The 24,720-nt window shown below is 43.2% G+C and overlaps 1 protein-coding gene across 1 annotated transcript in view; it reads right to left on the minus strand.

Annotated features, from left to right (window-relative positions):
* The window catches only part of npm1b (nucleophosmin 1b), a 98,475-nt gene that overhangs the window by 46,619 nt on the left and 27,136 nt on the right, over window positions 1-24,720 (minus strand). The window contains exons 6-7 of the mRNA XM_067980158.1: window positions 18,866-18,960; window positions 17,839-17,926 (exon numbers count right to left, since the gene is read on the minus strand). Coding sequence (XP_067836259.1) covers window positions 17,839-17,926; window positions 18,866-18,960 — 183 coding nt within the window. The remainder of the gene's footprint in view (window positions 1-17,838; window positions 17,927-18,865; window positions 18,961-24,720) is intronic.

Consider the following 24,720-nt stretch of genomic DNA (forward strand, 5'->3'; position numbering starts at 1 on the left):
CAGGTTCTCTACCTTCCTCTCTGTTGCAACCTTTCTTGTCTTTGTCTATATTTCTAATAGTTATCGCTAATTAGTTAACGGCAACTTGCATTTTGCATTTATATAGCGCCTTTAACGTAATAAAATGTCCCAAGGCAGTAAATAGGAGCGTTATCAAACAAAATTTGACACCGAGCCACATAAGGAGATATCAGGACAGGTGATGTTTGGTCAAAGCAGTAGGTTTTAAGGAACGTCATAAAGGAGGAGAGAGAGGTAGAGAGGCGGAGAGGTTTAGGGAGCGAATTCCAGATCTTAGGGCCTAGACAGCTGAAGGCACGGCCGCCAATGGTGGAGTGATTAAAATCATGGATGTGCAAGAGGCCAGAATTAGAGGAGTCAGCTTGGCTCCTCGCCTCTGACTCAGAAGGTTGTGGGCTCAAATCCCACTCCAGCACTTGAGCACATAATCTAGGCTGAAAATTCAGTGCAGCACTAAGGGAGCGTTACAGAGATGAAGATGCCGTCTATCCATTCATACATTAAACTAAGGCCTCATTTGCTTGATCCCATAGCACTATTTGAAGAAGAGCAGGAAGTTCTCCCAGTATCCTGGCCAACATTCATCCCTCAATCAACAACACCAAACCAGATTAACTGGTCATATATCTCTTCGCTGTTTGTGGGATGTTTCAATGTACAAATTGGCTGTCAAGTCTGTCTACTGAACAGTGACCACACTACAAAGTAATTAATTGTCTGTGAAGCACATTGGGACAACCCGAGGTCATGAAAGGGGAAATATAAACATAAGGCGGTAGAGTTTCCGCTTTCGGCACAATCGGGAAATTGCGTTGGTTAGATTGCGCTTCAAGTTTCCGCTAGATTTCATAAGCATAATCACAAAAGTAAAATCTTCCATGAACCAGCGCAACCGGGCAGCATAATAAAACGTAATCATTTCTTTTTTCTCTATCCACTAAAAAGTATTCTTTTATGTATTTAAGAGTGGTAACCTGGTGCAGTTTTATTAATGTAAGGAGTCGCACAACACCAGGTTATAGTCCAACAGCTTTATGTGAAATCACAAGCTTTCGGAGCTTCGCTCCTTCGTCAAGTGACGAAGGAGGAAAGCTCCAAAAGCTTGTGATTTCAAATAAAGCTGTTGGACTATAACCTGGTGTTGTGCGACTCCTTACATTTGTCCACCTCAGTCCATCACCGGCATCTCCACATCACAGTTTTATTAATACAGCTGAAAATGGATTTATCACCAAAACTAAACATTTTTAATAAGTGTGTCCAGTCCTCCGCCTATGAGTAACCCGATTTAAAGTCACTGAAAATGACTTTTAAAAAAAACTATACTTAACCACTGAATAATTTCATTGGTGTACACTAGTTAGTTTCTTAGTAAATTTTTTTTTTTTAGTATGAAAAAACTTTTTTAAAAGCCCCTACTAGTGCCTGTGCAGAAAATGAGCACAATTTGAAGAGAACCGAATCTTGAACCAGCATAAAAGATCAGGGAAAACTCAAGTGTAAGTGGGTTTTGGGCATAACTCACTTAGATTTTAAATTCCCCAATATTTTATGCTGGTTTGTCTGATTCTGCCCAGATCACGCTGGAATAACTGACTGGACTATGATTGGCATATATTCCTAGTCATACACTCAGCAATGGTTAATACAAAATGGAAAATGGGATGCAGGAATTGCTTTTGTTGCCAGGGCTGAGGTTGTTAATGTTGTCTGTGCAGGGTAGTAGCAGGTTAAGGGCTGAATAGTTGGGAAGTGCAAATTCTAGAGTCTTGCTTGATCAGGGGTATTGATGGACCCTTCCAAAAGGAATAAATGGTGGAGTCCATGCTAGGGTAGACGGTTTGTGGGCGAGTCAGACTTGGTCGACCTTTCCTTATCTATTAATGTAATACCTTGGGCTGCTGCTCGCATAGGTTACTCTGGACTACACAAACGATCAATCTAGATAGTTCAGCTTGTCGGGAAAGTTGGAAAGAGCAAAGCAATCGCATAGCAGTATGTTTATAGGCACATTCAGCATTCAATTTGGGAGAGGAGAGCACAAAATTGCGCAATAAAGATACACTTTAATGCTGTGTGATATGCTTCTCTAATACGATCCCCACCATGCGATATAATGTGGTAGCGCTATGACAGATTGGAGACTGTTCATGTTTAACATTGGACTGTGCGTCTGTGTCTGGAGGGTGGTCAGCGCATGAGGGTTAATTTACAATAATTTTTCTAAGTATTAAATGCGGTGCATTAAATTAAAGAAAAAAAACTATTAGTAACCAACATTTAAGAGTTCTTGAAAGACGATTCGCACAATTCAGCGCACCGTTTAATAAACATAAAAATAGCTGATAGTGCTTTTAGAGTCATAGTCATAGAGTCATAGAGTTATACAGCACGGATAGAGGCCCTTCGGCCCATCGTGTCCACGCCGGCCATCAGCCCTGTCTACTCTAATCCCATATTCCAGCATTTGGTCCGTAGCCTTGTATGCTATGGCATTTCAAGTGCTCATCCAAATGCTTCTTGAATGTTGTGAGGGTTCCTGCCTCCACAACCCTTTCAGGCAGTGAGTTCCAGACTCCAACCACCCTCTGGGTGAAAAAGTTCTTTCTCAAATCTCCTCTAAACCTCCCGCCTTTTACCTTGAATCTATGTCCCCTTGTTATAGAACCCTCAACGAAGGGAAAAAGCTCTTGTCTGTCTTTTACCTGCTTGTCTGTCACTAAACCTTTTCTGGTTACGGCTTTCCCCTATTAAAAGAGTGCAATTGAAATGCGTATTTAATTTCTGACGGCAATGGAAATTATTGGGGAGTCCAATGAATTTACCAACCACTGCGTATATGCAGTAGGGGCTGTAATTTCTTTTAATCTGAGTTTGGTTTGCAGAGTTTCTCCTGTTTATCAATTCTATTTTGTAGCTGTGGGAGATCATCCCAATGCTTGGCAATAATAATGGCAAAGAGTACAAAAGTAAGGCAGTTATGCTACATCTTGATAAATCACTGGTTAGGCCTCAGCTGGAGGACTGTGTCCAATTCTAGGCACCACACTTTAGGAAGGATGTCAAGACTTTAGAGAGGGTGCAGAGGAGATTTACTAGAATGGTACCAGGGATGAGGGACTTCAGTTATGTGGAGAGACTGGAGAAGCTGGGATCGTTCTCCTTGGAGTAGAGAAGGTTAAGGGGAGATTTAATAGAGGTGTTCAAAATTATGAGGGGTTTTGATAGAGTAAATAAGGGGAAACTGTTTCCGCTGGCAGGAGGGTGGTTAACCAGAGAACACAGATTTAAGGCAATTGGCAACAGAACCAGAGGGGAGAAGAGGAAAAATTTGTTTACGCAGTGAGTTGTTACGACCTGGAAAGCACTGCCTGAAAGGGTGGTGGAAGAAGATTCAACAGTAACTTTCAAAAGGGAATTAGAAAAATACTTGAAGGGGAAGATATTGCAGGGCTATGGGGAAAGAGCAGGGGAGTGGGACTAATTGGATAGCTCTTTCAAAGAGCAGGCACAGGCACGATGGACCGAACGGCCTCCACCTGTACTGTCTGATTCTTTGATTCTATATCAATGGAGGATCTCTAGAATCTCTCTAGCACAGCTGCTTCTGCCTGAAATAAATAGAGCATTTAAGGCTAAATAACCGACAACTTTGAAATTGACATTAATGCAAATGGGTAATGGTTATTGCTTTTTGGCCGATATAAGCGACTGCCTGTTTTAAACGTGGATGTTTTAAGTGATGAGGACTGTACTCTTAATTTATTTCAAACTATTCTCACCTGCAGCCACCGGTACTTGACTCCAATGTTAAAACACTATCTTCAGACAAAGCCCTCATTTGGAAAGCAAGAATCTACAATTGTACTACTGGCCGTCTGTCACAATTGAAGTGGACATATGTGGAAAATTGCACATAAATATTCAATTTACCTCACTGCTGACCAACAATCATTGGTAAATGTGTGGTGTGGTACTAAGCCATGCGTACTATCGGCCCCAGGTTCAACAGTGAGCTAGCTGATCTCAGCCTTGGTAGCAGCTGAGCTGCTACACCTCTAAGGCTAGAAAGGGGCCAGGATTCAGTCTCCTGATTGCCAGAGCACAACTCTGTAGAACTCAGATGAGAACAGGATAAGGCTTGACTGTGATGCCCTTCAAAGGGGAATAGCCCACCGGAACCTATTGTTTAGGCTACAGGTTAACCAGTACAACTACAACACTGGCATCATCCGACAATGTGGAAAATTGCCCAGGTATGTCCTGTCCACAAAAAGCAGGACAAATCCAATCCGGCCAATTACCACCCCATCAGTCTACTCTCAATCATCAGATGGAAGGTGTCGTCGACAGTGTTATCAAGCGGCACTTACTCACCAATAACCTGCTCACCAATGCTCAGTTTGGGTTCCGCCAGGACCACTCAGCTCCAGGCCTCATTACAGCCTTGGTCCAAACATGGACAAAGAGCTGAATTCCAGAGGTGAGATGAGACTCACTGCCCTTGACATCAAGGCAGCATATGACCGAGTGCAGCACCAAGGAGCCCTAGTAAAATTGAAGTCAATGGGAATCAGGGGGAAAACTCTCCAGTGGCTGGAGTCATACCTAGCACAAAGGAAGATGGTAGTGGTTGTTGGGGGCCAATCATCTCAGCCCCAGGACATTGCTGCAGGAGTTCCTCAGGGCAGTGTCCTAGGCCCAACCATCTTCAGCTGCTTCATCAATGACCTTCCCTCCATCATAAGGTCAGAAATAAAGATGTTCGCTGATGATTGCACAGTATTCAATTCCATTCGCAACCCCTCAGATAATGAAGCAGTCCGTGCCTGAGAGAGTCTAACCACCTCCCCTTGACATTCAACGGCATTACCATCGCCAAATCCTCCACCATCAACATCCTGGGGGTCACCATTGACCACAAACTTAATTGGACCAGCCACATAAATATTGTGGCTACAAGAGCAGGTCAGAGGCTGGGTACTCTGCGGCAAGTGACTCACCTCCTGACTTCCCAAAGGCTTTCCACTATCTACAAGGCACAAGTCAGGATTGTGATGGAATACTCTCCGCTTGCCTGGATGAGTGCAGCTTCAACAACACTCAAGACGCTCGACACCATCCAGGACAAAGCAGCCCACTTGATTGGCACCCCATCCACCACCCTAAACATTCACTCCCTTCATCACTGGCGCACCGTGGCTGCAGTGTGTACCACCTTCAGGATGTACTGCAGCAACTCGCCAAGGCTTCTTTGACAGCACCTCCCAAACCCGCGACCTCCACCACCTAGAAGGACAAGAGCAGCAGGCACATGGGAACCACACCACCTGCATGTTCCCCTCCAAGTCACACCAGCCTGACTTGGAAATATATCGCCGTTCCTTCATTGTCGCTGGGTCAAAATCCTGGAACTTGCTTCCTAACAGCACTGTGGGAGAACCTTCACCACACAGACTGCAGTGGTTCAAGAAGGCGGCTCACCACCACCTTCTCAAGGACAATTAGGGATGGGCAATAAATGCTGGCCTTGCCAGTGACGCCCTCATCCCATGAATGAATAAAAAAACAAAATGGGTTCTTGGGCGAAGCATTGAAGATTTGTTGGCATCCATTGAACCATGCATCAATCAGTGCTTTGAGAAGATGGGAGAAATGAGCAGAAAAAGGGGAGAAAGGGAGCTGCCCATAAAAAAATACCTGCCCCGAGCAGGAAGGGGGAAGGTCAAAATTAACACACTTGTTTCGGAGACTTGCAACCAGACCCAGAGCTTTGCAACACTTGAATCTAACAGAATAAGGTTGTAGGTTCAAGTCCCACTCCAGAGATTTGAGCACAGAATCTAGGCTGACACTCCAGCACAGTACTGAGGGAGTGCTGCACTGTCGGAGGGGCCGTCTTTCAAATGAGACTTTAAACTGAGGCCTAGTCCGCCCTCTCAGGCAGGCATAAAATATCCTACGGCACTACTTCGAAGAAGAGCAGGGCAGTTCTCGCTGGTCCCCTGACCAATATTTATCTCTCAACCAGCATCAATAAAAACAGATAGGACCATAAGAGATAGGAGCAAGTGCAGGCCATTTGGCTGTTCGGGCCTGCTCCGCCATTTAATGAGATCATTGCTGATCTGATTTCTACTCCAACTCCACTTTCTCGCCTTTTCCCCATATCCTTTGACTCCCTTGCTGATCAAAAATATGTCTAACTCAGCCTTGAATGTATTCAATGACTCAGCCTCAACAGCTTTTTGGGGTAAAGAATTCCAAAGATTCACGACCCTCTGGGAGAAGAAATTCCTCCTCATTTCCGTCTTAAACAGGCGACCCCTTATTCTGAGACTATGCCCCCTAGTTTTAGATTCCTCCATGAGGGGTAACACCCTCTCAGTATCTACCCTATCGAGTCCCCTCAGAATCTTATATGTTTCAAAACGATCTCCTCTCATCCTTCTAAACTCCAATGAGTATAGACCCAACCTGTTCAATTTTTCCTCATTAAGACAACCCTTCCATACCCGATTGTTTTGGTCCCTATCACATTGCTGTTTTTGGAACTGCTGTGCACAAATTGTCTGCCACATTTCCTTTATTACAATAGTGACTACACTTCAAAAGTACTTCATTGACTGTTATGCGCTTTGGGGCATCCTGAAGTCATGAAAAGGCACTATATAAATGCAAGTTTTTGCTTTCTTTCTTTATATTTTCAAAAATAACGTAATTAAAATTAAAGTTAAAATATTATCAGCTCGATTTTTTTTTAAAATTGTCTAAAGAAAAAGGTGTATAGCAAAGAAATGGTTATTACAGTGCACGTAAAAAAAAACAGCTAATAGCATGTCCTGCAGAGTCTAAATTGTATGTTTCAATCATTTAACTTGAGACAAGCTCCCAACCTGCTGAAATATGTGGTTTTGAATTTAATCATATGGGCCCAGCTTTGTAATCTCTCCTTCGCTTTCAGTCAGTAATTCCTCAGTAGTTCTCCATGCCAAGAAAAAAAAAGGCCCAACTGAACAAAGGATGTTTTCTTTTCCCTCTCCCCAGCTGATGACATGGCTACATTCACTTCACTTCCAACTGGTGCTTTTGTTGGCCTCTCTGTGCACCTGGGCTTTTTATTTTCCACTCAAGAGATTAACGCACGAATGTGGCAGAAAGAAAGAGAGGAAAAAAAAAGGTGCTCTGTGTTGCAGCAGAGCCAACCTCAGATCAAAGCGCTCCCTGCGACCCCCCTCTTATTTGTTTGTGTGCGGGATTCCATCTTTTGGGGGAGGGGATAGAAGGGAGGGAAACAGAAGCTGCAAACATAAGCGTTACGCTTATTCATTATATAATCAGCCTGGAAATTTCTGGAATCGTGTTTCAGTCTGAGAACTAGGGTCACCGTGAGGCGCTGAAGCTTCAGAAGAATGGCAAAGCTTACGGAGATAAGCAATAAGCTTTTCTCACCTCTCATCAACACAATAACTGTCGGTGTTCATCTGAACTCTTCTGCCTTGTTGCTCCTCAGCTCCAATACTCAGACCCACACACTCTTCCTCCTCACTGTGTCGAGATGGAAACTCACCCCACTGTCTCCTAATCCAACTCAGTAGCAGCACTCTCGTCTCTGAACCACAAGTTTGCGGGTTCAAGCCACAGTCCAGAGACTTGAGCACATAATCTAGGCGGACACCCCAGTGCAGTACTGAGGGAGTGATGCACTGTCGGAGGTGCCGTTTTTCAGATGAGACGTTAAACCGAGGCCCCATCTGCCCTCTAAGGTGTGCGTCAACGAACCCACGACACTATTCGAAGAGCAAGGAATTCTCCTGGTGTCCTGGCCAATATTTATACCTCAACCAACACCTAAAAAAACAGATGCACTGGTCATTTATTTCATTGCTGTTTGTGGGACCTTGCTGTATGCAAATTGGCTGCCGCGTTTCCTACATTACAACAGTGACTACACTTCAAAACTACTATATTGGCTATAAAATGCTTTGGGACGTCCTGAAGTCACAAAAGGTGCTATATAAATGCATGTTCTTTCTTTCTTAACTGAATCTTTATCAGGATCTCAAACCTGTGGAACTCTTCACCTCTCTCTGTCTTCCCTTCCTCCTACATTCAACAGGCTTTTAAAATCAAAGCTTACACAAGAACAAAAGTCCAAAAGGAGCCAAAAGGCCATTTGTCCCATCAAGTTGGCTCTATCCAGAGTGCATGTATGATTATTCTTACATATACTTCATCACATCCTCCACTACCTGTTGATCCTTTAACTTTTAAGACAATTAAGTTCCCTGACCTCCCATGAAAGAAATTAAAAAAACAAACAGTGCTTCTAATATTCCTAATACTGTTTGGCATCACCTGAATCATTATTTGATTTACTTTCTCTTACTCGCTTGCTCTCCGACTCTTTCCAACTTTGGTGGTGTGCTCTTGCTGCACTCTTGGCCAATCTTGCCTCCCATCTTGCACCCTCCGTGAACTTCAGCTCATCCAAAACTGCCTGTATCCCATCTCGCTCCAAGTCCCGTTCACCCATCACCCCTGGGCTCACTGACCTACATTGGCTCCCGGTCCAGCAATGCCTCAAATTTAAAATTCTTATTCTGTGTTCAAATCCCTCCATGGCCTCATCCTTCCCTATCTATGAAACCTCCTCCACCTCTACAACCGAGATCTCTGCGCTCTTCCAATTCTGGTCTCTTGCGCATTCCCAATTTTCATCGCCCCACCATTGGCGGCCTTCCTTCAGCTGCCTAGGCCTGAAGTTCTGGAATTCCCTCCCTAAACCTCTCAGCCTCTCTATCACTCTCTCCTCCTTTAAGACGCTCCTTAAAATCTCTCTCTTTGACCAAACTTTTGTTCCCCTGTCCAAATATCTCCTTGTGGCTCAGTGTCAAATGTTGTTTGATAATGGTCCGGTGAAGCGCCTTGGGACATTTTGCTATGTTAAAATGCAAGTAGTTGTCCTGAATTGAGCTTCTGCCTTACGGTAATTTTTAAAACTCTCAATTTTCACTTCTGTACAGGAACAATTTATTGTCATCGCTTCTTTCAAAAAAAAGTATCACTTCCTTCATCCGTTCAGTTGAAGTGAGCAATACATTAAATGCATTTTCCCTCTTTAATAGGCATTTTAATTTTCCTCTCCTCAGGCTTCGACAAGCCAGGACACCGGGAAGAATTCCCCTGCTCTTCTTCGAAATAGTGCCAGGGGAGCTTTTACATCCACCTGAGGGCAGACAGGGCCTCGGTTTGAAGTCTCATCTGAAAGATGGCACCTCCAACAGTGCAGCACTCCCTCAGTACTGCACTGGAGTGTCAGCCTGGATTTTGTGCTCAAGTCTCTGGAGTGGGGCATGAACCCACGACCTTCTGATTCAGAGGCGAGCGTGCGACCCACGGCTGACAAACGAGGTACATGGTCAGCAAAATACACTACAGAGAATTAAGTGTATAAATTGGCAGGGTTGTTGCAGGATGAGCCCAATCATTTACCCTAATGATGACCTGACTGCCCAAAGCTATCCTGTCCAGGGAATTTCACCTGCCACGCAAGGTCTAAAGAAGCTGGGAAAAGAATCGGAGGAGGGTAGAGAAAGAAGAGGGAGAAAAGCAAGGGTATTCAATTTTCAAACTGATCCGGACTGGGCAAATTTAAAGAAAGCCGAACAGATCTGAATGACCCCAACTCCGATCCCCTGAAATAACATTAAAGCAAATCCCTGCTGTCTTTTACTCAGGTGTTCCTGTCCAAAATCTGTCAGAAACCCAACTGGAAGTTTCAGAGTCACACTGCACAACCTAGTGGCTGCATAGTGCAACACAGTGCACTGAAAATCATGGTCACACTAAGCCCAATTATACCAAACCAACTGTTTCCTTAAAGTTAAAGCTAGGCCATCAATAGGAACACTGGCTAAATATGTCAATCCTATTTTTTTTCCTAAACACATGCTTAATGAAGAACGTACACCTCGCCTCTGAGTTAGAAGGTTGTGGGTTCAAGTCCCACTCCAGGGACTTGAGCACAAAATCCAGGCTGATATTCCAGTGTAGTACTGAGGGAGTGCTGCACTATCGGAGGTGCCGTCTTTCAGATGAGACATTAAACTGAAGCCCCATCTGCCCGCTCAGGTGGACATAAAAGATCCCATGGCATTTTTCGAAGAAGAGCAGGGGAATTCTCCCCAGTGTCCTGGCCAACATTTATCCCTCAACCAACAACTCAAACAGTTTATCTGGTCATTGTCACATTGCTGTTTGTGGGAGCTTGCTGTGTGCAAATTGGCTGCCACATTTCCTACATTACAACAGTGACTACACTTCAAAGAAAGTTCTTCATTGGCTGTAAAGTGCTTTGGGAGGTCCTGAGGTTGTGAAAGGAGCTATAGAAATGCAAGTCCTTTTTTTTCATGTAGCACTGTTACCGGAGAAAAACATCCCAAAGTGTGTCAAAGATGCATTATCAAAAGAAAAACACAGGCTTTCAAACTTGGGTCAGCGAGGGGATCCTGAGGGACGCTGCGATGATCCTCCATCTGATTTTTTTTTTATTTTACTGTATTTGTTGATGTAATAGCATATCATTTATGTTGCTGCACATACTAGAATTAAAGAGCACAGAAGGAAGCCATTCAGCCAATCGTGTCTGTGCTGACTCTCAGAAAGAGCTACAAATTAGACCCACTCCCCTTGCCCTTTCCCCAAAGCCCTGCAAAATTTTCCTTTTTAAGGCTAGATCCATTTCCCTTATGAAAGTTACTATTGAATCTGCTTCCACCACCCTTTATTCCAGATCATAACAACTCGCTGCCTAAAAAACAATTTCTAATATTAAATGTTTCCTACAATGACATTAGGTAACCGATACAGACTTTGGGAGGTTAGAAAAGTGTGACCCCGAGAGTGCTTCGATATTTGCATGGGGTTCCTAGTGTAGAAAAGTTTAAAAACAACTGACCTATGCATACTAAAGCCCACAGTAGCTTTGGCTCTATAAACAGAGGTATGGAGTACAAAAGTAAGGAAGTTATGCTAATCCTTAATAAATCACTGGGTTAGGCCTCAGCTGGAGTATTGTGTCCAATTTTGGGCACCACACTTTAGGAAGGATGTCAAGGCCTTAGAAAGGGTGCAGAGAAGATTTACTAGAATCAGTTACGTGGAGAGATTAGAGAGGCTGGGATTATTCTCCTTAGAGCAGAGAAGGTTAAGGGGTGATCTAATAGAGGTACTCAAAATCATGAAGGATTTTGAGAGTAAATAATGAGAAACTTTTTCCAGCGGCAGAAAGGTTGGTAACCACAGGACACAGATTTAAGGTAATTGGCAAAAGAACCAGAGGCGAGATGAGGAGAATTTTTTTTTTGACGAAGTGAGTTGTTATGATCTGGAATGCATTGCATGAAAGGGCAGTGGAAGCAGATTCAATAGTAACTGTCATAAGGGAATTGGATAAATACTTGAAGGGGAAAAAACTGCAGGGCTATGGGGAAAGAGCAGAGGAGTGGGACCAATTGGATAGCTCTTTCAAGAGCTGGCACAGGCACGATGGGCTGAAAGGCCTCCTTTTGTGCTGTATCATTCTACGATTCTATAAAGAAAAGCAGCAGCTCGTAAGCATATTGCATTGTGTCATGGCCAGCTCACAGTAGTTTTGATCTTTGGGGGTTTGTGTCATCCCAGGAACCCGGTCTTGTTTTACAATTTTGTACCAGACCCTGACCCAACTGCTGTTCTATTTCTCTAAAGTAATTAATTTTACTCAGAAGCAACAGCTACAATTCCCAATAACCTGAATAAAAGACTTGCATTTATATAATGCCTTCTCATGTCATCAAAATGTTCCAGAAACAGCAATGATATGAAATGAACAGTTGATCTGTTTCGGTGGTGTTGGTTAAGGAAGAAATTCTGGCCAGGACACAGGGAGAACTCCTTCTTTGAACTTGACATTCCGTTCTATAAACAGATGGAGCATTAGTTTAACATCTAATCTGAAGGTCAGCACCTTCAATAACACTACTGCATTGGAATATCAGCCTAGATTGTGTGCTCAAGTCCTTGTTTGGGACTTGAACTAACAACCTCTGACTCAGAAACTAGCTAGGCTGTGGTACTAGGTGGCCTTTAGTGCCCCAAGGGCTAGAGAGAGAGGGGAGTCAAAGAAATCAGCGACAGTGCTGCTCTTGATCACCATTCAGTGGCATGTGTATACACACTTGTATGCATGATTAGCAGGCCCAACAAGGAGATTATTGTCTGGTCAGCAGAAAATAAAACCCCTGGTAAAATAGTCTCTGCTACTGTTTATGAGGTCAGTCTGCTTACATTTGTGAATGTCGTCTACATACTGCAGTGGACAGCATTGGAGTAAGGTATCACTTGCTTGGGGCATTGGAGGGGAGAGGGGGATAAGCAGTGAGCCGGGACGAAGTACTTTCCAACATAGATGGAGAACAAACAAGAGCAAATTGATCTGAAATGTACAGGTTGTTACATAAGGTTAAATCTCACGGGATCCAAGGTGAGGTAGCCAATTGGATACAAAATTGGATTGACAACAGAAGACAGAGGGTGGTTGTAGAGGGTTGTTTTTCAAACTGGAGGCCTGTGACCAGCGGTGTGCCTCAGGGATCGGTGCTGGGTCCGCTGTTATGTTATTATTATTATTAATGATTTGGATGAGAATTTAGGAGGCATGGTTAGTAAGTTTGCAGATGACACCAAGATTGGTGGCATTGTGGACAGTGAAGAAGGTTATCTAGGATTGCAACGGGATCTTGATAAATTGGGCCAGTGGGCCGATGAATGGCAGATGGAGTTTAATTTAGATAAATGTGAGGTGATGCATTTTGGTAGATCGAATCGGGCCAGGACCTACTCCGTTAATGGTAGGGCGTTGGGGAGAGTTATAGAACAAAGAGATCTAGGAGTACAGGTTCATAGCTCCTTGAAAGTGGAGTCACAGGTGGATAGGGAGGTGAAGAAGGCATTCGGCATGCTTGGTTTCATTAGTCAGAACATTGAATACAGGAGTTGGGATGTCTTGTTGAAGTTGTACAAGACATTAGTAAGGCCACACTTGGAATACTGTGTACAGTTCTGGTCACCCTATTATAGAAAGGATATTATTAAACTAGAAAGAGTACAGAAAAGATTTACTAGGATGCTGCCGGGACTTGATGGTTTGACTTACAGGGAGAGGTTAGACAGACTGAGACTTTCTTCCCTGGAGAGTAGGAGGTTTCGGGGTGATCTTATAGAAGTCTATAAAATAATGAGGGGCATAGATAAGGTAGATAGTCAAAATCTTTTCCCAAAGGTAGGGGAGTCTATAACGAGGGGGCATAGATTTAAGGTGAGAGGGGAGAGATACAAAAGGGTCCAGAGGGGCAATTTTTTCACTCAAAGGGTGGTGAGTGTCTGGAACGAGCTGCCAGAGGCAGTAGTAGAGGCGGGTACAATTTTGTCTTTTAAAAAGCATTTGGACAGTTACATGGGTAAGATGGGTATAGAGGGATATGGGCCAAGTGCAGGCAATTGGGACTAGCTTAGTGGTATAAACTGGGCGACATGGACATGTTGGGCCGAAGGGCCTGTTTCCATGTTGTAACTTCTATGATTGCATGAATCCTGGCAAGGCAAGTTCAAGAACAGCAAATGTCTGGCAAAAAAGTACTTGCTCAACTTTTCTTATTCTGTGGTAACAGGACAGTAAAATAAATTAATCGTCAAAGAGTGACTGAAATAATAGATTATACCATGGTTACAGAGTCTGAAAGGGAAGCTAGAATAAACTGCCACAGCATTCACGATCAATGAGGTGCTTTTGTTGGATATCAAAAATCTTTTCAAAATAATGCAACGCAATACATTTAATGCAAAAATATTCTTTGGAATAAACAGGAAAAAAAGTGATCAGGCCCAACTAGCCTGCTGCTTTTTCATACCCCACCTACGCACCATATTCCTCAACCCCTTCTCCCTCACTAGAAACCCATCTCATTATCTCAAACTCAATCACAGCACTTCAACGGGCACCAGGATGAAACGTTAAAGAGGAGAAACAAGGTGCACAGACGACTGGGAGAGGCGAATAGCACTAGAGTAAAGAACAGTTCATAAATATGAGGGATCAGACGGGGAAAATGCAAGGCAGTCTAAGATGAGTTTGGAGTGCGGGTAGTGTAGTAAATAATGTTGGCGAGCTGCAGGCTCATGTCGCCACGTGGGACTATGATATAGTGACAATAACGGAGACCTGGCTCAAAGAAGGGGAGGATTCGGAACTTAATATTCCTGGCTACAAGGTATTCTGGAAAGATAGGGAAGGAAAGAAAGAAGGAGGGGGGGATGCTGGCACTATTTATCAAATAAACTATTTTGGCACTGAAAAGGGCTGATGTGGTTGAGGGGTCAAAGACAGAATCTATTTGGTTAGAATTAAGGAACAATAGAGGAACAATTACGCTTCTGGGTGTACACTACAGGCCACTAAATAGTGGGCAGGAGATAGAGGAGCAAATTTGCAGACAAATTACAGAAAGATGCAAGAACTATAGAGTAGCGATAATGGGGGACTTCAAATATACCAATATAGACAGGACAGTCACAATGTAAAGGGCAAAGAGGGGGAGGAGTTCCTGAAATGTGTACAAGAGAACTTTCTTGATCAGTGTGTTTCCAGCCCAACGAGGAAGGAAGCAGTGCTGGATCTAGTTCTGGGGAATGAAGAGGGGCAGGTGAAGCATGTTTCAGTGGGGGAGCATTTGGGAAACAGAGTTCATAATAACATCAGGTTTAGAATAGTTATGGAAAAGGATAAGGAACAATCAAGCGTAAAAATACTTAACTGGAGGAGGGCTAATTTCACTGAGTTAAAAAGGGATCTTGCCCAGGTGGATTGGAATCAGAAATTGGTGGGCAAAACAGTAATTGAACAACAGGAGGCTTTAAAGGAGGAGATGGTCCGGGTACAGAGTAGACACATTCCCAGGAGGGGGAAAGGAAGGGCATCCAAAGCTAGAGCTCCCTGGATGACTGAAGATACAGAGATTACAATGAAACAGAAAAAAGGAGCTTGTGATAAATGTAAGATTCATTATGCATTAGAGAAACAAGCTGAATATAGAAAGTACTGAGGAGATCTAAAAAGGGAATAAGAGGGGCAAAGAGAGAGCATGCGAATAGATTAGCGGCTGATGTAAAAGAGAACCCAAAAGTCTTTTATAAACATATAAATAGTAAAAGGGTAGTCAAAGGAAGGGTGGGACTGATTAGGGACAAAAAAGGAGATCTCCTTGTGGAGGCAGAGGGCATGGCTGAGGTAATAAACGAATATTTCGCATCGGTCTTCACTAGAGAAGAGGATGCTGCCAATGTAGTAGTAAAGGAGGAGGCAGCAGTGATATTGGAGAAGATGAAAATAGATACAGAGGTGGTACTTAAAAGGTTGGCAGTATTCAAAGTAGAAAAGTCACCCGGTCCGGATGGGATACATCCTAGGCTAATGAGGGAAGTAAGGGTAGAAATTGCAGAGGCTCTGGCCACAATCTTCCAATCCTCTTTAGAAATGGGAATAGCGCCTGAAGCCTGGAGGATTGCAAATGTTACACCCCTGTTCAAAAAAGGGAGGGATAAACCCGGCAATTACAGGCCAGTCAGCCTAACGTCAGTGGTGGGGAAACTTTGAGACACAATAATCCAGGACAAAATTAATTCGCACTTGGAAAAGTATGGACTGATAAATGAAAGTCAGCATGGATTTTTTTTTAAAAGGAAAATAGTGTTTGATTAATTTGATTGAGTTATCCGATGAAGTGACAGAGAGGGTTGATGAGGGTAGTGTGGTTGATGGACTTTCAAAAGGCATTTGATAAAGTAGCACATAATAGACTTGTTAGCAAAATTAAGGCCCATGGGATTAAAGGGACAGTTGCAGCGTGGATACAAAATTGGCTAAGGGACAGAAAGCAGAGGTGAAGGGTTGTTTTTCAGACTGGAGGGAAGTATACAGTGGTGCCCAGGACTCGGTATGAGGACCACTGCTCTTTTTGATATATATTAATGACCTAAGGCTTGGGTATACAGGGTATAATTTCAAAGTTTGCAGATGACACGAAACTCAGAAATGTAGTGGATAGTAACATTCTTGAGGACGACATAGACAGACTGGTAAAATGGGCAGACACATGGCAGATGAAATTTAACGCAGAGAAGTGTGAAGTCATGCGTTTTGGTAGGAAGAATGAAGCGAGGCAGTGTAAACTAAATGGTACAATTTTAAATGGGGTACAGGAACTGAGAGAACTGGGGGTGCACATACATAAATCTTTGAAGGTGGCAGGACCAGTTGAGAAGGCTGTTAAAAAAGCATATGGGGTCCTGAGCTTTATTAATACAGGCATAGAGTACAAATTGGGGTTGTATTCTCTAGAGTTTAGAAGGTTAAGGGGTGATCTGATCGAAGTTTATAAGATATTAAGGGGAACGGATAGGGTGGATAGAGAGAAACTATTTCCACTGGTTGGGGATTCTAGGAGTAGGGGGCACAGTCTAAAAATTAGAGCCAGACCTTTCAGGAGTGAGATTAAAAAACATTTCTACACACAAAGGGTGGTAGAAGTTTGGAACTCTCTTCCGCAAACAGCAATTGATACTAGCTCGATTGCTAAATTTAAATCTGAGATAGGTAGCTTTTTGGCAACCATAATGAATGAAGCGAGGCAATGTAAACTAAATGGTAGACAGACAGAGATATGGGCCAAAGGCAGGTATATGGAGTTAGATCACAGATCAGCCATGGTCTTATCAAATGGCAGAACAGGCACGAGGGGCTGAATGGCCTACTCCTGTTCCTATGTTCCTAGATAGATTTCTGGTCACAAAGGCATCAACGGGTATGGGGAGAGACCGGGAATATGGTATTGAGATAGAGGATCAGCCATGATCATATTGAATGGCGAAGCAGGCTTGAAGGGCCGAATGGCCTACTCCTGCTCCTATTTTCTATGTTTCTATGTTAAATAAGGAGAAACTGTTTCCAGTGGCAGAAGGGTCAGTAACCAGAGGACACAGATTTAAGGTGATCGGCAAATGAGCAAGAGGCAACATGAGGAAACATTTTTTTTTTACACAAGTTGTAATGATCTGGAATGCACTGCCCGAAAGGGTGGTGGAAGCAGATTCAGTTGTAACTTTCGAAAGTGAATTGGATAAATACTTGAAGGGAAAAAATTTGCAGAGTTATGGGGAAAGAGCAAGGGAATGGGACTAATTGGATAGCTCTTTAGAAGAGTTGGCATAGGCATGATGGTCCAAATGGCCTCATTCTGTGCTGTATCGTACTATGAGCAGCCTAACTTAGCAACATATTCCACAACTCCATTAGTGTTTAGTTGGAAAACATTCTCTCTGTCTTCTCTTGTTACTCCTAACTTCCTAATTTTTTTACCTTGTTTCTCCAGGTGTCTGAACCTTTTAACCACAGTGAACACAATTTGCCTGGATTGACTGGATCCCCTTCATAATCTTGAAAAGTTCAATGAGTCTGTCTCTCTTTTGCAAAGAACTGTGGCAGTAACACTGCTGTTGAGTTTAACCTCGTTTTGGGACTTTGTCTTGCACCAATTGAAAAAGATTGCATCCTACTGCGTTAAACGTTCCGTATTCAACCCAGTTACATTACCACAGTGGACAGTAAAGCTTCAATCTTCTCTCCTCCCTCAGTCTTGCCCTTCAATGCACGGAGCAAAGATAGTGGCGACATCAACTACCTAGATTAGGTAAGCTATTCAAAGGACGATTTTAACTCACTTTTACTGACGTTTTTGCAGGAGTCTTTGCAATCTCATCTTCATCATCATCCTCCTCATCATCATCATCCTCCTCTTCCTCATCATCCCTTGAACACAACATGTGAAATTCAGGAAATGTTCAGTAAATAATGTACAATACATACTGCAATTAGTGCAGTTTAAAGGGAAGTTTGCTTTTGTAATGTCTCCTGAGATATGTCTTTTTAAAATATTTCAAATAGTTTCTTTGAACTTTCCTCCCATACTTCTCTGAAGATGGTAATGCATCCATCCCGCACCCGTATTCTCCAACGTGCATCCTCATTGTGTTCAAATCAAGATTCATCACACCATCTCCTGCTCTAACTCATTCTCTCCCAGGAGGTAAAAACTGTAGAATTCCTCATCTCCCTATATCACCTAACTGGGTGTGACCTAATCACCATTTCCTGATTTACCTCATCTCTTCTACCGTGAAGTTCTGCACTACCGATTACGGCCCTTCACCTAGGTTACTCAGTAAGTATCAATAGTTTTCTCAATAACTATTTCCTAGGTTTCTTAATAACTGACCACCATCACTGAGACATGTATTTGTATCCACTTCAAAAGCCACACTGCATATTTAAATTGTAACATCTGAAATAAAAACTTGCCCTCAATTTCCTTCCTCCGTGCAGTTTCCAGGCACAGAACCTAGGCCAGAAAGGGTAAGATTTGCAGACTTCATTACATATCCGTCATATTAAAAGTAGTAATCGTAAGGAGCTATTTCCAGGCTGGGATTCAGAAGGCATCTGTAAATTGTTCATGTTCCTATCTTGCACAATGTGAAATTGACCGAACCGCTCTATTAGATTCAAGCCTGTATCTTTGACCGGAGTCTCCAGTGTATTCTAAAAATAAACTTTTGACATTTGAATGTTCTTGCATCCCTGGAATGGTATATTTGAAGCTAGCATTTGAATCCCTGCCCACCCTAAAAGAGGGCTCATCAGTTCAGTTTGTCTGGTTACAAATAGAAGGGGAAGGAAAGAACAACGTACTCATCTTCATCGTCATCATCCTCTTCATCATCTGCGTCATCATCTTCATCGCCTTTAGCTTTATCTTTCACTGCTTCTTCTAACTTTGCCTTTTTCTACATAAGTAAAAGAGAAGACAGTCAAGGCTGTTAGCAGTTTCAGGAGTGGGAGAATATATTAAATGGAAGATGTCTGGTCTGATAGTTTTTTTGGGTAGTGGGGGGTGTTGAGAAGAATCTATCATTTTATAGAGGAAATTGGGGTTGGCAGCAACTCCAGAAGCAGGGGAATTAAAAAAAAATATTTTTATTGTATTCGTTCTTGGGATGTGGGCATCACAGTAAGGCTGGCATTGTCCATCCCTAATTGCCTCGAGAAGATGGCAGTGGGCCGTCTTCTTGAATCGCAGGCAGCGGTTTGATACAACAGTGTGGCTTACTAGTTCGCATCAGAGGGCAGTTAGGAGTCAAATACGTTGGTGTGGGACTGGAATCACATATAGACCAGACGGGGTAAGGACTGTTAATTGTATATAAATGAATTGCATCAGTTGATGAATAAATATGTTCAGGCGCATGAGCAATTAGGAACTCTCTGGCTCCCATATATAAGGGAGTAGGCTTGGGGGGAGGGTGTGGGCTTGTGTGAGGAATGCATTAGGTATAATGTGAATCCCAGCAAATAAAAGTATTCAGTCCTTCACTGTCTGGCTATCCATTTTTGACAAGGACAGCAAGTTTCCTTCCCTAAAGGGTATCAGTGAACCAGTTGTTTTTTTAAAAAAAAATGACAATCTGACAGCCTCATGGTCACTTTTACTGATAGCAGATTTTTATTTCCAGATTTTTTAAAAAACTGAATTCAAATTCTCAAACTGCTATGGTGGGATTAGAACTCACATTCTCTTGATTATTAGTCCAAGCTTCTGGATTACTAGTCCAGTAACTGTACCCATTAAATCTATTATAAGGAGGATGACTAAGCTGGCAGCAACTGCGGGGGCAACGGGGAATCACGTTTTAAAAATGTGTTTGTGGGATGCAAAGCCGTATTTATTACCCATCCCTAGTTGCCCTGAGAAGATGGTGGTGGTTCTTTTAGAATGATGTTAGGTAGGGAATTCCAGGATATTGACCCAGCAACATTGAAGGAACAGCAATTTACATCCACGTTAAGATGATGTGAGACTTGGAGGGGAATTTGGAGGTGATGGTGATCACATGATCTTGCTTCTTTTGTTTTTCCTCGGTGATAGAGGTCACAGTGCCAGGAGGTGTTATCGAAGTTACATTGGCGAGTTGCTGCAGAATAACCTGTAGGTTGTACATACTGCAGCCACAGTACATCAGTACTGGAGGGGAGGCCAATGGCAGGGGTACCAATCAAGGAGACAACTCGGTATTGGATGATGCCGAGCTTTTGAGTGTTATTGCAACTGCTCCCATCAAGTGAGTGGTCAGCATTGCATCACACTCCTAACTTGAGCCTTGTAGATGACAGGAAGGCCTTATTTTTTGAGGGATCAGGAGGTGAGCCACTTATCACATAGTACCCTGTTCTTTTAGCCATGGTGTTTATGTGGCTGTTGATCCTGGTTAGTGGTGACCCCTAAGATGTTCATGGTGGAAGGACTGGCAACGATAATGCCACAGAAAGTTAAGGGAGGTGATTGGGATTTTTATGGTTGGAGATGATCATTACCTGGCACTTATGTGGTGCAAATGTTACCTGCCACATGTCAGCCCAAGCCTGGCTGGTGTCCATCTCCTACTGTAGGCTGGCATGGGCTGTTTCATTATTGGAGGCGTAGGGAATAGAACTGAACATTGTTCGCTGATGATTGCACAACCCCATTCCTCACCTTATGATAGATGGAAGGTCACTGATGAAGTAAGTTGTAGATGGTAAGACCAATGACCCTTCCCTAAGGGTCTCCTGCTGTGATGTCGTGGAGCTACGAAGATTGGTCTCCAACAACTACGACCATCATGTTTTGTATAAGGTATCACTCCATCCACTGGAGGATTTCCCTTTGACCTTCACTGACCTCAGTTTTACTAGGGCGCCTTGGTGTCATACTCAAGCCAACTGCTGTCTTTATATCGAGAACAGCTACTTTCCCTCTCCTAATGTCCATGCTTGGAACAAGGCTGTGATGAGGATTTTTGAGGATATAACTGGTAGAATAGATAAGGGAGAACCAGTGGATGTGGTTTATTTGGATTTTCAGAAGGCCTTTGATAAAGTCCCACATAAGAGGTTAGTGTGCAAAATTAGAGCACATAGGATTGGGGGTAATATACTGGCATGGATTGAAAATTGGTTAACAGACAGGAAACAGAGAGTAGGAATAAATGGGTCTTTTTTGGGGTGGCAGGCAGTGACTAGTGGGGTACCGCAGGGATCAGAGCTTGGGCCCCAGCTATTCACAATATATATCAATGATTTGGATGAGGGAACCAAATGTAATATTTCCAAGTTTGCTGACGACACAAAACTAGGTGGGATCGTGAGTTGTGAGGAGGATGCAAAGAGGCTTCAAGGCGATTTAGACAATTTGAGTGAGTGGGCAAATACATGGCAGATGCAGTATAATGTGGATAAATGTGAAGTTATCCATTTCGGAAGGAAAAACAGAAAGGCAGAGTATTATTTAAATGGTGATAGATTGGGAAATGTTGATGTACAAAGGGACCTGGGTGTCCTTGTACACCAGTCACTGAAAGGAAACATGCAGGTGCAGCAAGCAGTTAGGAAGGCAAATGGTATGTTGGCCTTCATTGCAAGAGGATGTGAGTACAGGAGCAAGGATGTCTTACTGCAGTTATACAGGGCCTTGGTGAGACCACGCCTGGAGTATTGTGTGCAGTTTTGGTCTCCTTACCTAAGAAAGGATATACTTGCCACGGAGGGAGTGCAGCGAAGGTTCACCAGACTGATTCCTGGGATGGCAGGACTGTCGTATGAAGAGAGATTGGGTTGACTCGGCCTGTATTCACTCGAGTTTAGAAGAATGAGAGGGATTCTCATTGAAATATATAAAATTCTGACAAGGCCAGACAGACTGGATGCAGGGAGGATGTTTCCCTTGGCTTGGGGGGGGTCACAGTCTCAGGATACGGGGTAGGACATTTAGGACTGAAATGAGGAGAAGTTTCTTCACTCAGAGGGTGGTGAACCTGTGGAATTCTCTACCACAGAAGGCTGTGGAGGCCAAGTCACTGAATATATTTAAGAAGGAGCTAGATAGATTTCTAGTCACAAAAGGCATCAAGGGGTATGGGGAGAGAGCGGGAATATGGTATTGAGATAGAGGATCAGCCATGATCATACTGAATGGCGGAGCAGGCTCGAAGGGCCTAATGGCCTACTCCTATTTTCTATGTTTCTATGAGGTCGGAAGCGAAGTGGCTCTGGCAGAACCTGAACAGCATAATTGAGCAAGTTATTAGTGAGCGGATGTGGTTTAATGGCACTATTGATGATTCATTCCATCACTTTACTGGTGATTAGGAGACTGATAAGGTGGTAATTGACCAGCATAGATTTAGCTTGTTTTTTGTAGATAGGACATTTCTGGACAATCTTCCATATTGTCAAGTGGATGCCAGTGTCATAGTTGTACTGCTATATGGAGGATGTCAGGGGCTGCCAGCAGGGAGGAGGAGAATCTATTACCCTAAGCTTGTAAGTTGTATAACTTTAGTTGGTAAACTTCAACAGTATCCCTACAAACATTTGGGGGGCCCTAACTCATGGCTCTTTGCCAACCTGCATCTAAGTTCTCTGGTAAACAGAGTTTGTCCCCAACAGGGAGATTGTGTGCACTCCATATCAGGCAAGCTATACAACGATAACAACTTGCATTTATACAGTGCCTTTAACATAGTAAAACATCTCGAGGCGCTTCACAGGAGCGCTACCGAACAAAATTTGACACCAAGCCACATAAGGAGATATTAAGACATGTGACCAAAACCTTAGTCAAAGAGGTAGGTTTTAAAGAGTGTTTTAATGGAGAGAGGTGGAGAGGTTTAGGGAGCGAATAGCAGAGCTTAGGGCCTAGGCAGCTGAAGGCATTGCCACCAATGGTGGAATGAAGGAAATCCATACTTATGTGGATATTCTCAGTAGCTTTTATTAATAAATTGTTCAGCATGGTGGTGGTTTTGCAGGTGTCGGACAGCCAGCTGACCAAAACAAGAAGCAGACAACATGAAAATCTGACATGCCCATTATGCTTAAAACTCAGTAACACTGAGAAACACCACATGAAGAACAGATAACTGACAGTGAATTTAAGGCAGTAATTTTAACCTCAGATTGTTCAGTGCTATAGCTTGTTTGAAGATTTGCCCCATATTTTAAGATGTTATTAGAACCGGTTAATTCTATGATAGACTTCTGACTCACCCCATCGTGATTTTTGAACACTAAGCTGGCAGTGGGTACATACACCTCATGGTGTGATGCTAAACCACATGGAGCCGAATGGTTCCAGGGTGGTTCCCTGATCTGGACCAATAACAGTGGTGCTACAATTTGCTACAATGCCCCTAGGTTGGTGAGTGGGGAAAAAACAAAAAGAAAATTAGCCTGGGTTGCCACTCAATTACTACCCACCATTCCCTGCTAGACAGTACACATAGGTGGTCACAAGGCCTGGCCTAGGAATGATACACCCCATGGTCAATCAGCCCGTTGCACTCATTATTTCCTTTCATACATGAAGAATTCCCACTTAGGTTAAGTGTCAGAGGGCAGCTGGCACCCACAGAACCGTACCTCATCAAGTCGATCCATTCAACAGAAGAGAATGGACTATGAGGTCAGTTATACCACCTCTATTGCCTTGGTTGCAAATCACGCTAACTCAGTGCAGATCAGGGGCAACTTTCTCAGTCTGCAGCGTTCAGTTCCAAACTTGGCAGTACACTGAGCCATAGTTTGATGGCTGCTAGATTTGGTGCTAACTCAGGTGAAGCTTCTCAGGGAAATCCCTCCTTTTCCACCCCTCCCTCACGTTATTTGACGGTAAAGCAAAGCGTTTCCAAGCTTAACAGGTCCAAAGTCACTTTACTGATGAGCCTATTCTAGTGAAAGTCACAGCAGAGGCAAGAGACCACTTGATGAAACTTGCACACATGACCCTTGTTGGGCTTGCATCTCCAAGTGCTTCTGGGTCTCCATTCATGGCCTAAACAGCAGCTGGACTTTGGCAGAGTTGAAATCCATTTCCTCTTATTACATAGAATTACATTACATTAAATGTACAGCACGGAAACAAAGCCATTCGGCCCAACTGGTCTATGCCAGTGTTAATGCTCCACACAAGCCTCCTCCCGCCCTACTTCATTTAACCCTATCTGCATATCCTTCCATTCCTTTCTCTCTCATGCACTTATCTAGCTTCCCCTTAAAAGGTATCTATGCTATTCACCTCAACTACTCTTTGTGGTAGCAAGTTTCACATTCTGGGTAAAGAAGTTTCTCCTGAATTCCTTATCGGATTTATTAGTGACTATCTTTTATTTATAGCTTCAAGTTTTGGTTTCCCCCAAAAGTGGAAACATCTTCTCTACATCTACCCTAACAAACTCCTTCATAATTTTAAAGACTTCTTTCAGGTCACCCCTCAGCATTCTTTTTTTTTCCTAGAGAAAAGAGCTCCAGCCTGTTCAGTCTTTCCTGATAATTATAACCTCTCCGTTCTTTTAAATCTTCTTTGCACCTTCTCCAGTGCCTTTAGATCCTTTTTACAATATGGATTTCTTAGCAAAAGGAAGGAAGGCAACTGGAATGCCGATCTATTTCAAGCATCCATACAGCAAGTAACAGAGCCCTATTTAATTGAACTACATAGTCTGCGCCTATGA

Source organism: Heptranchias perlo, chromosome 1 (genome assembly GCF_035084215.1).
Source record: "Heptranchias perlo isolate sHepPer1 chromosome 1, sHepPer1.hap1, whole genome shotgun sequence".
NCBI classification, from domain to species: Eukaryota; Metazoa; Chordata; class Chondrichthyes; order Hexanchiformes; family Hexanchidae; genus Heptranchias; species Heptranchias perlo.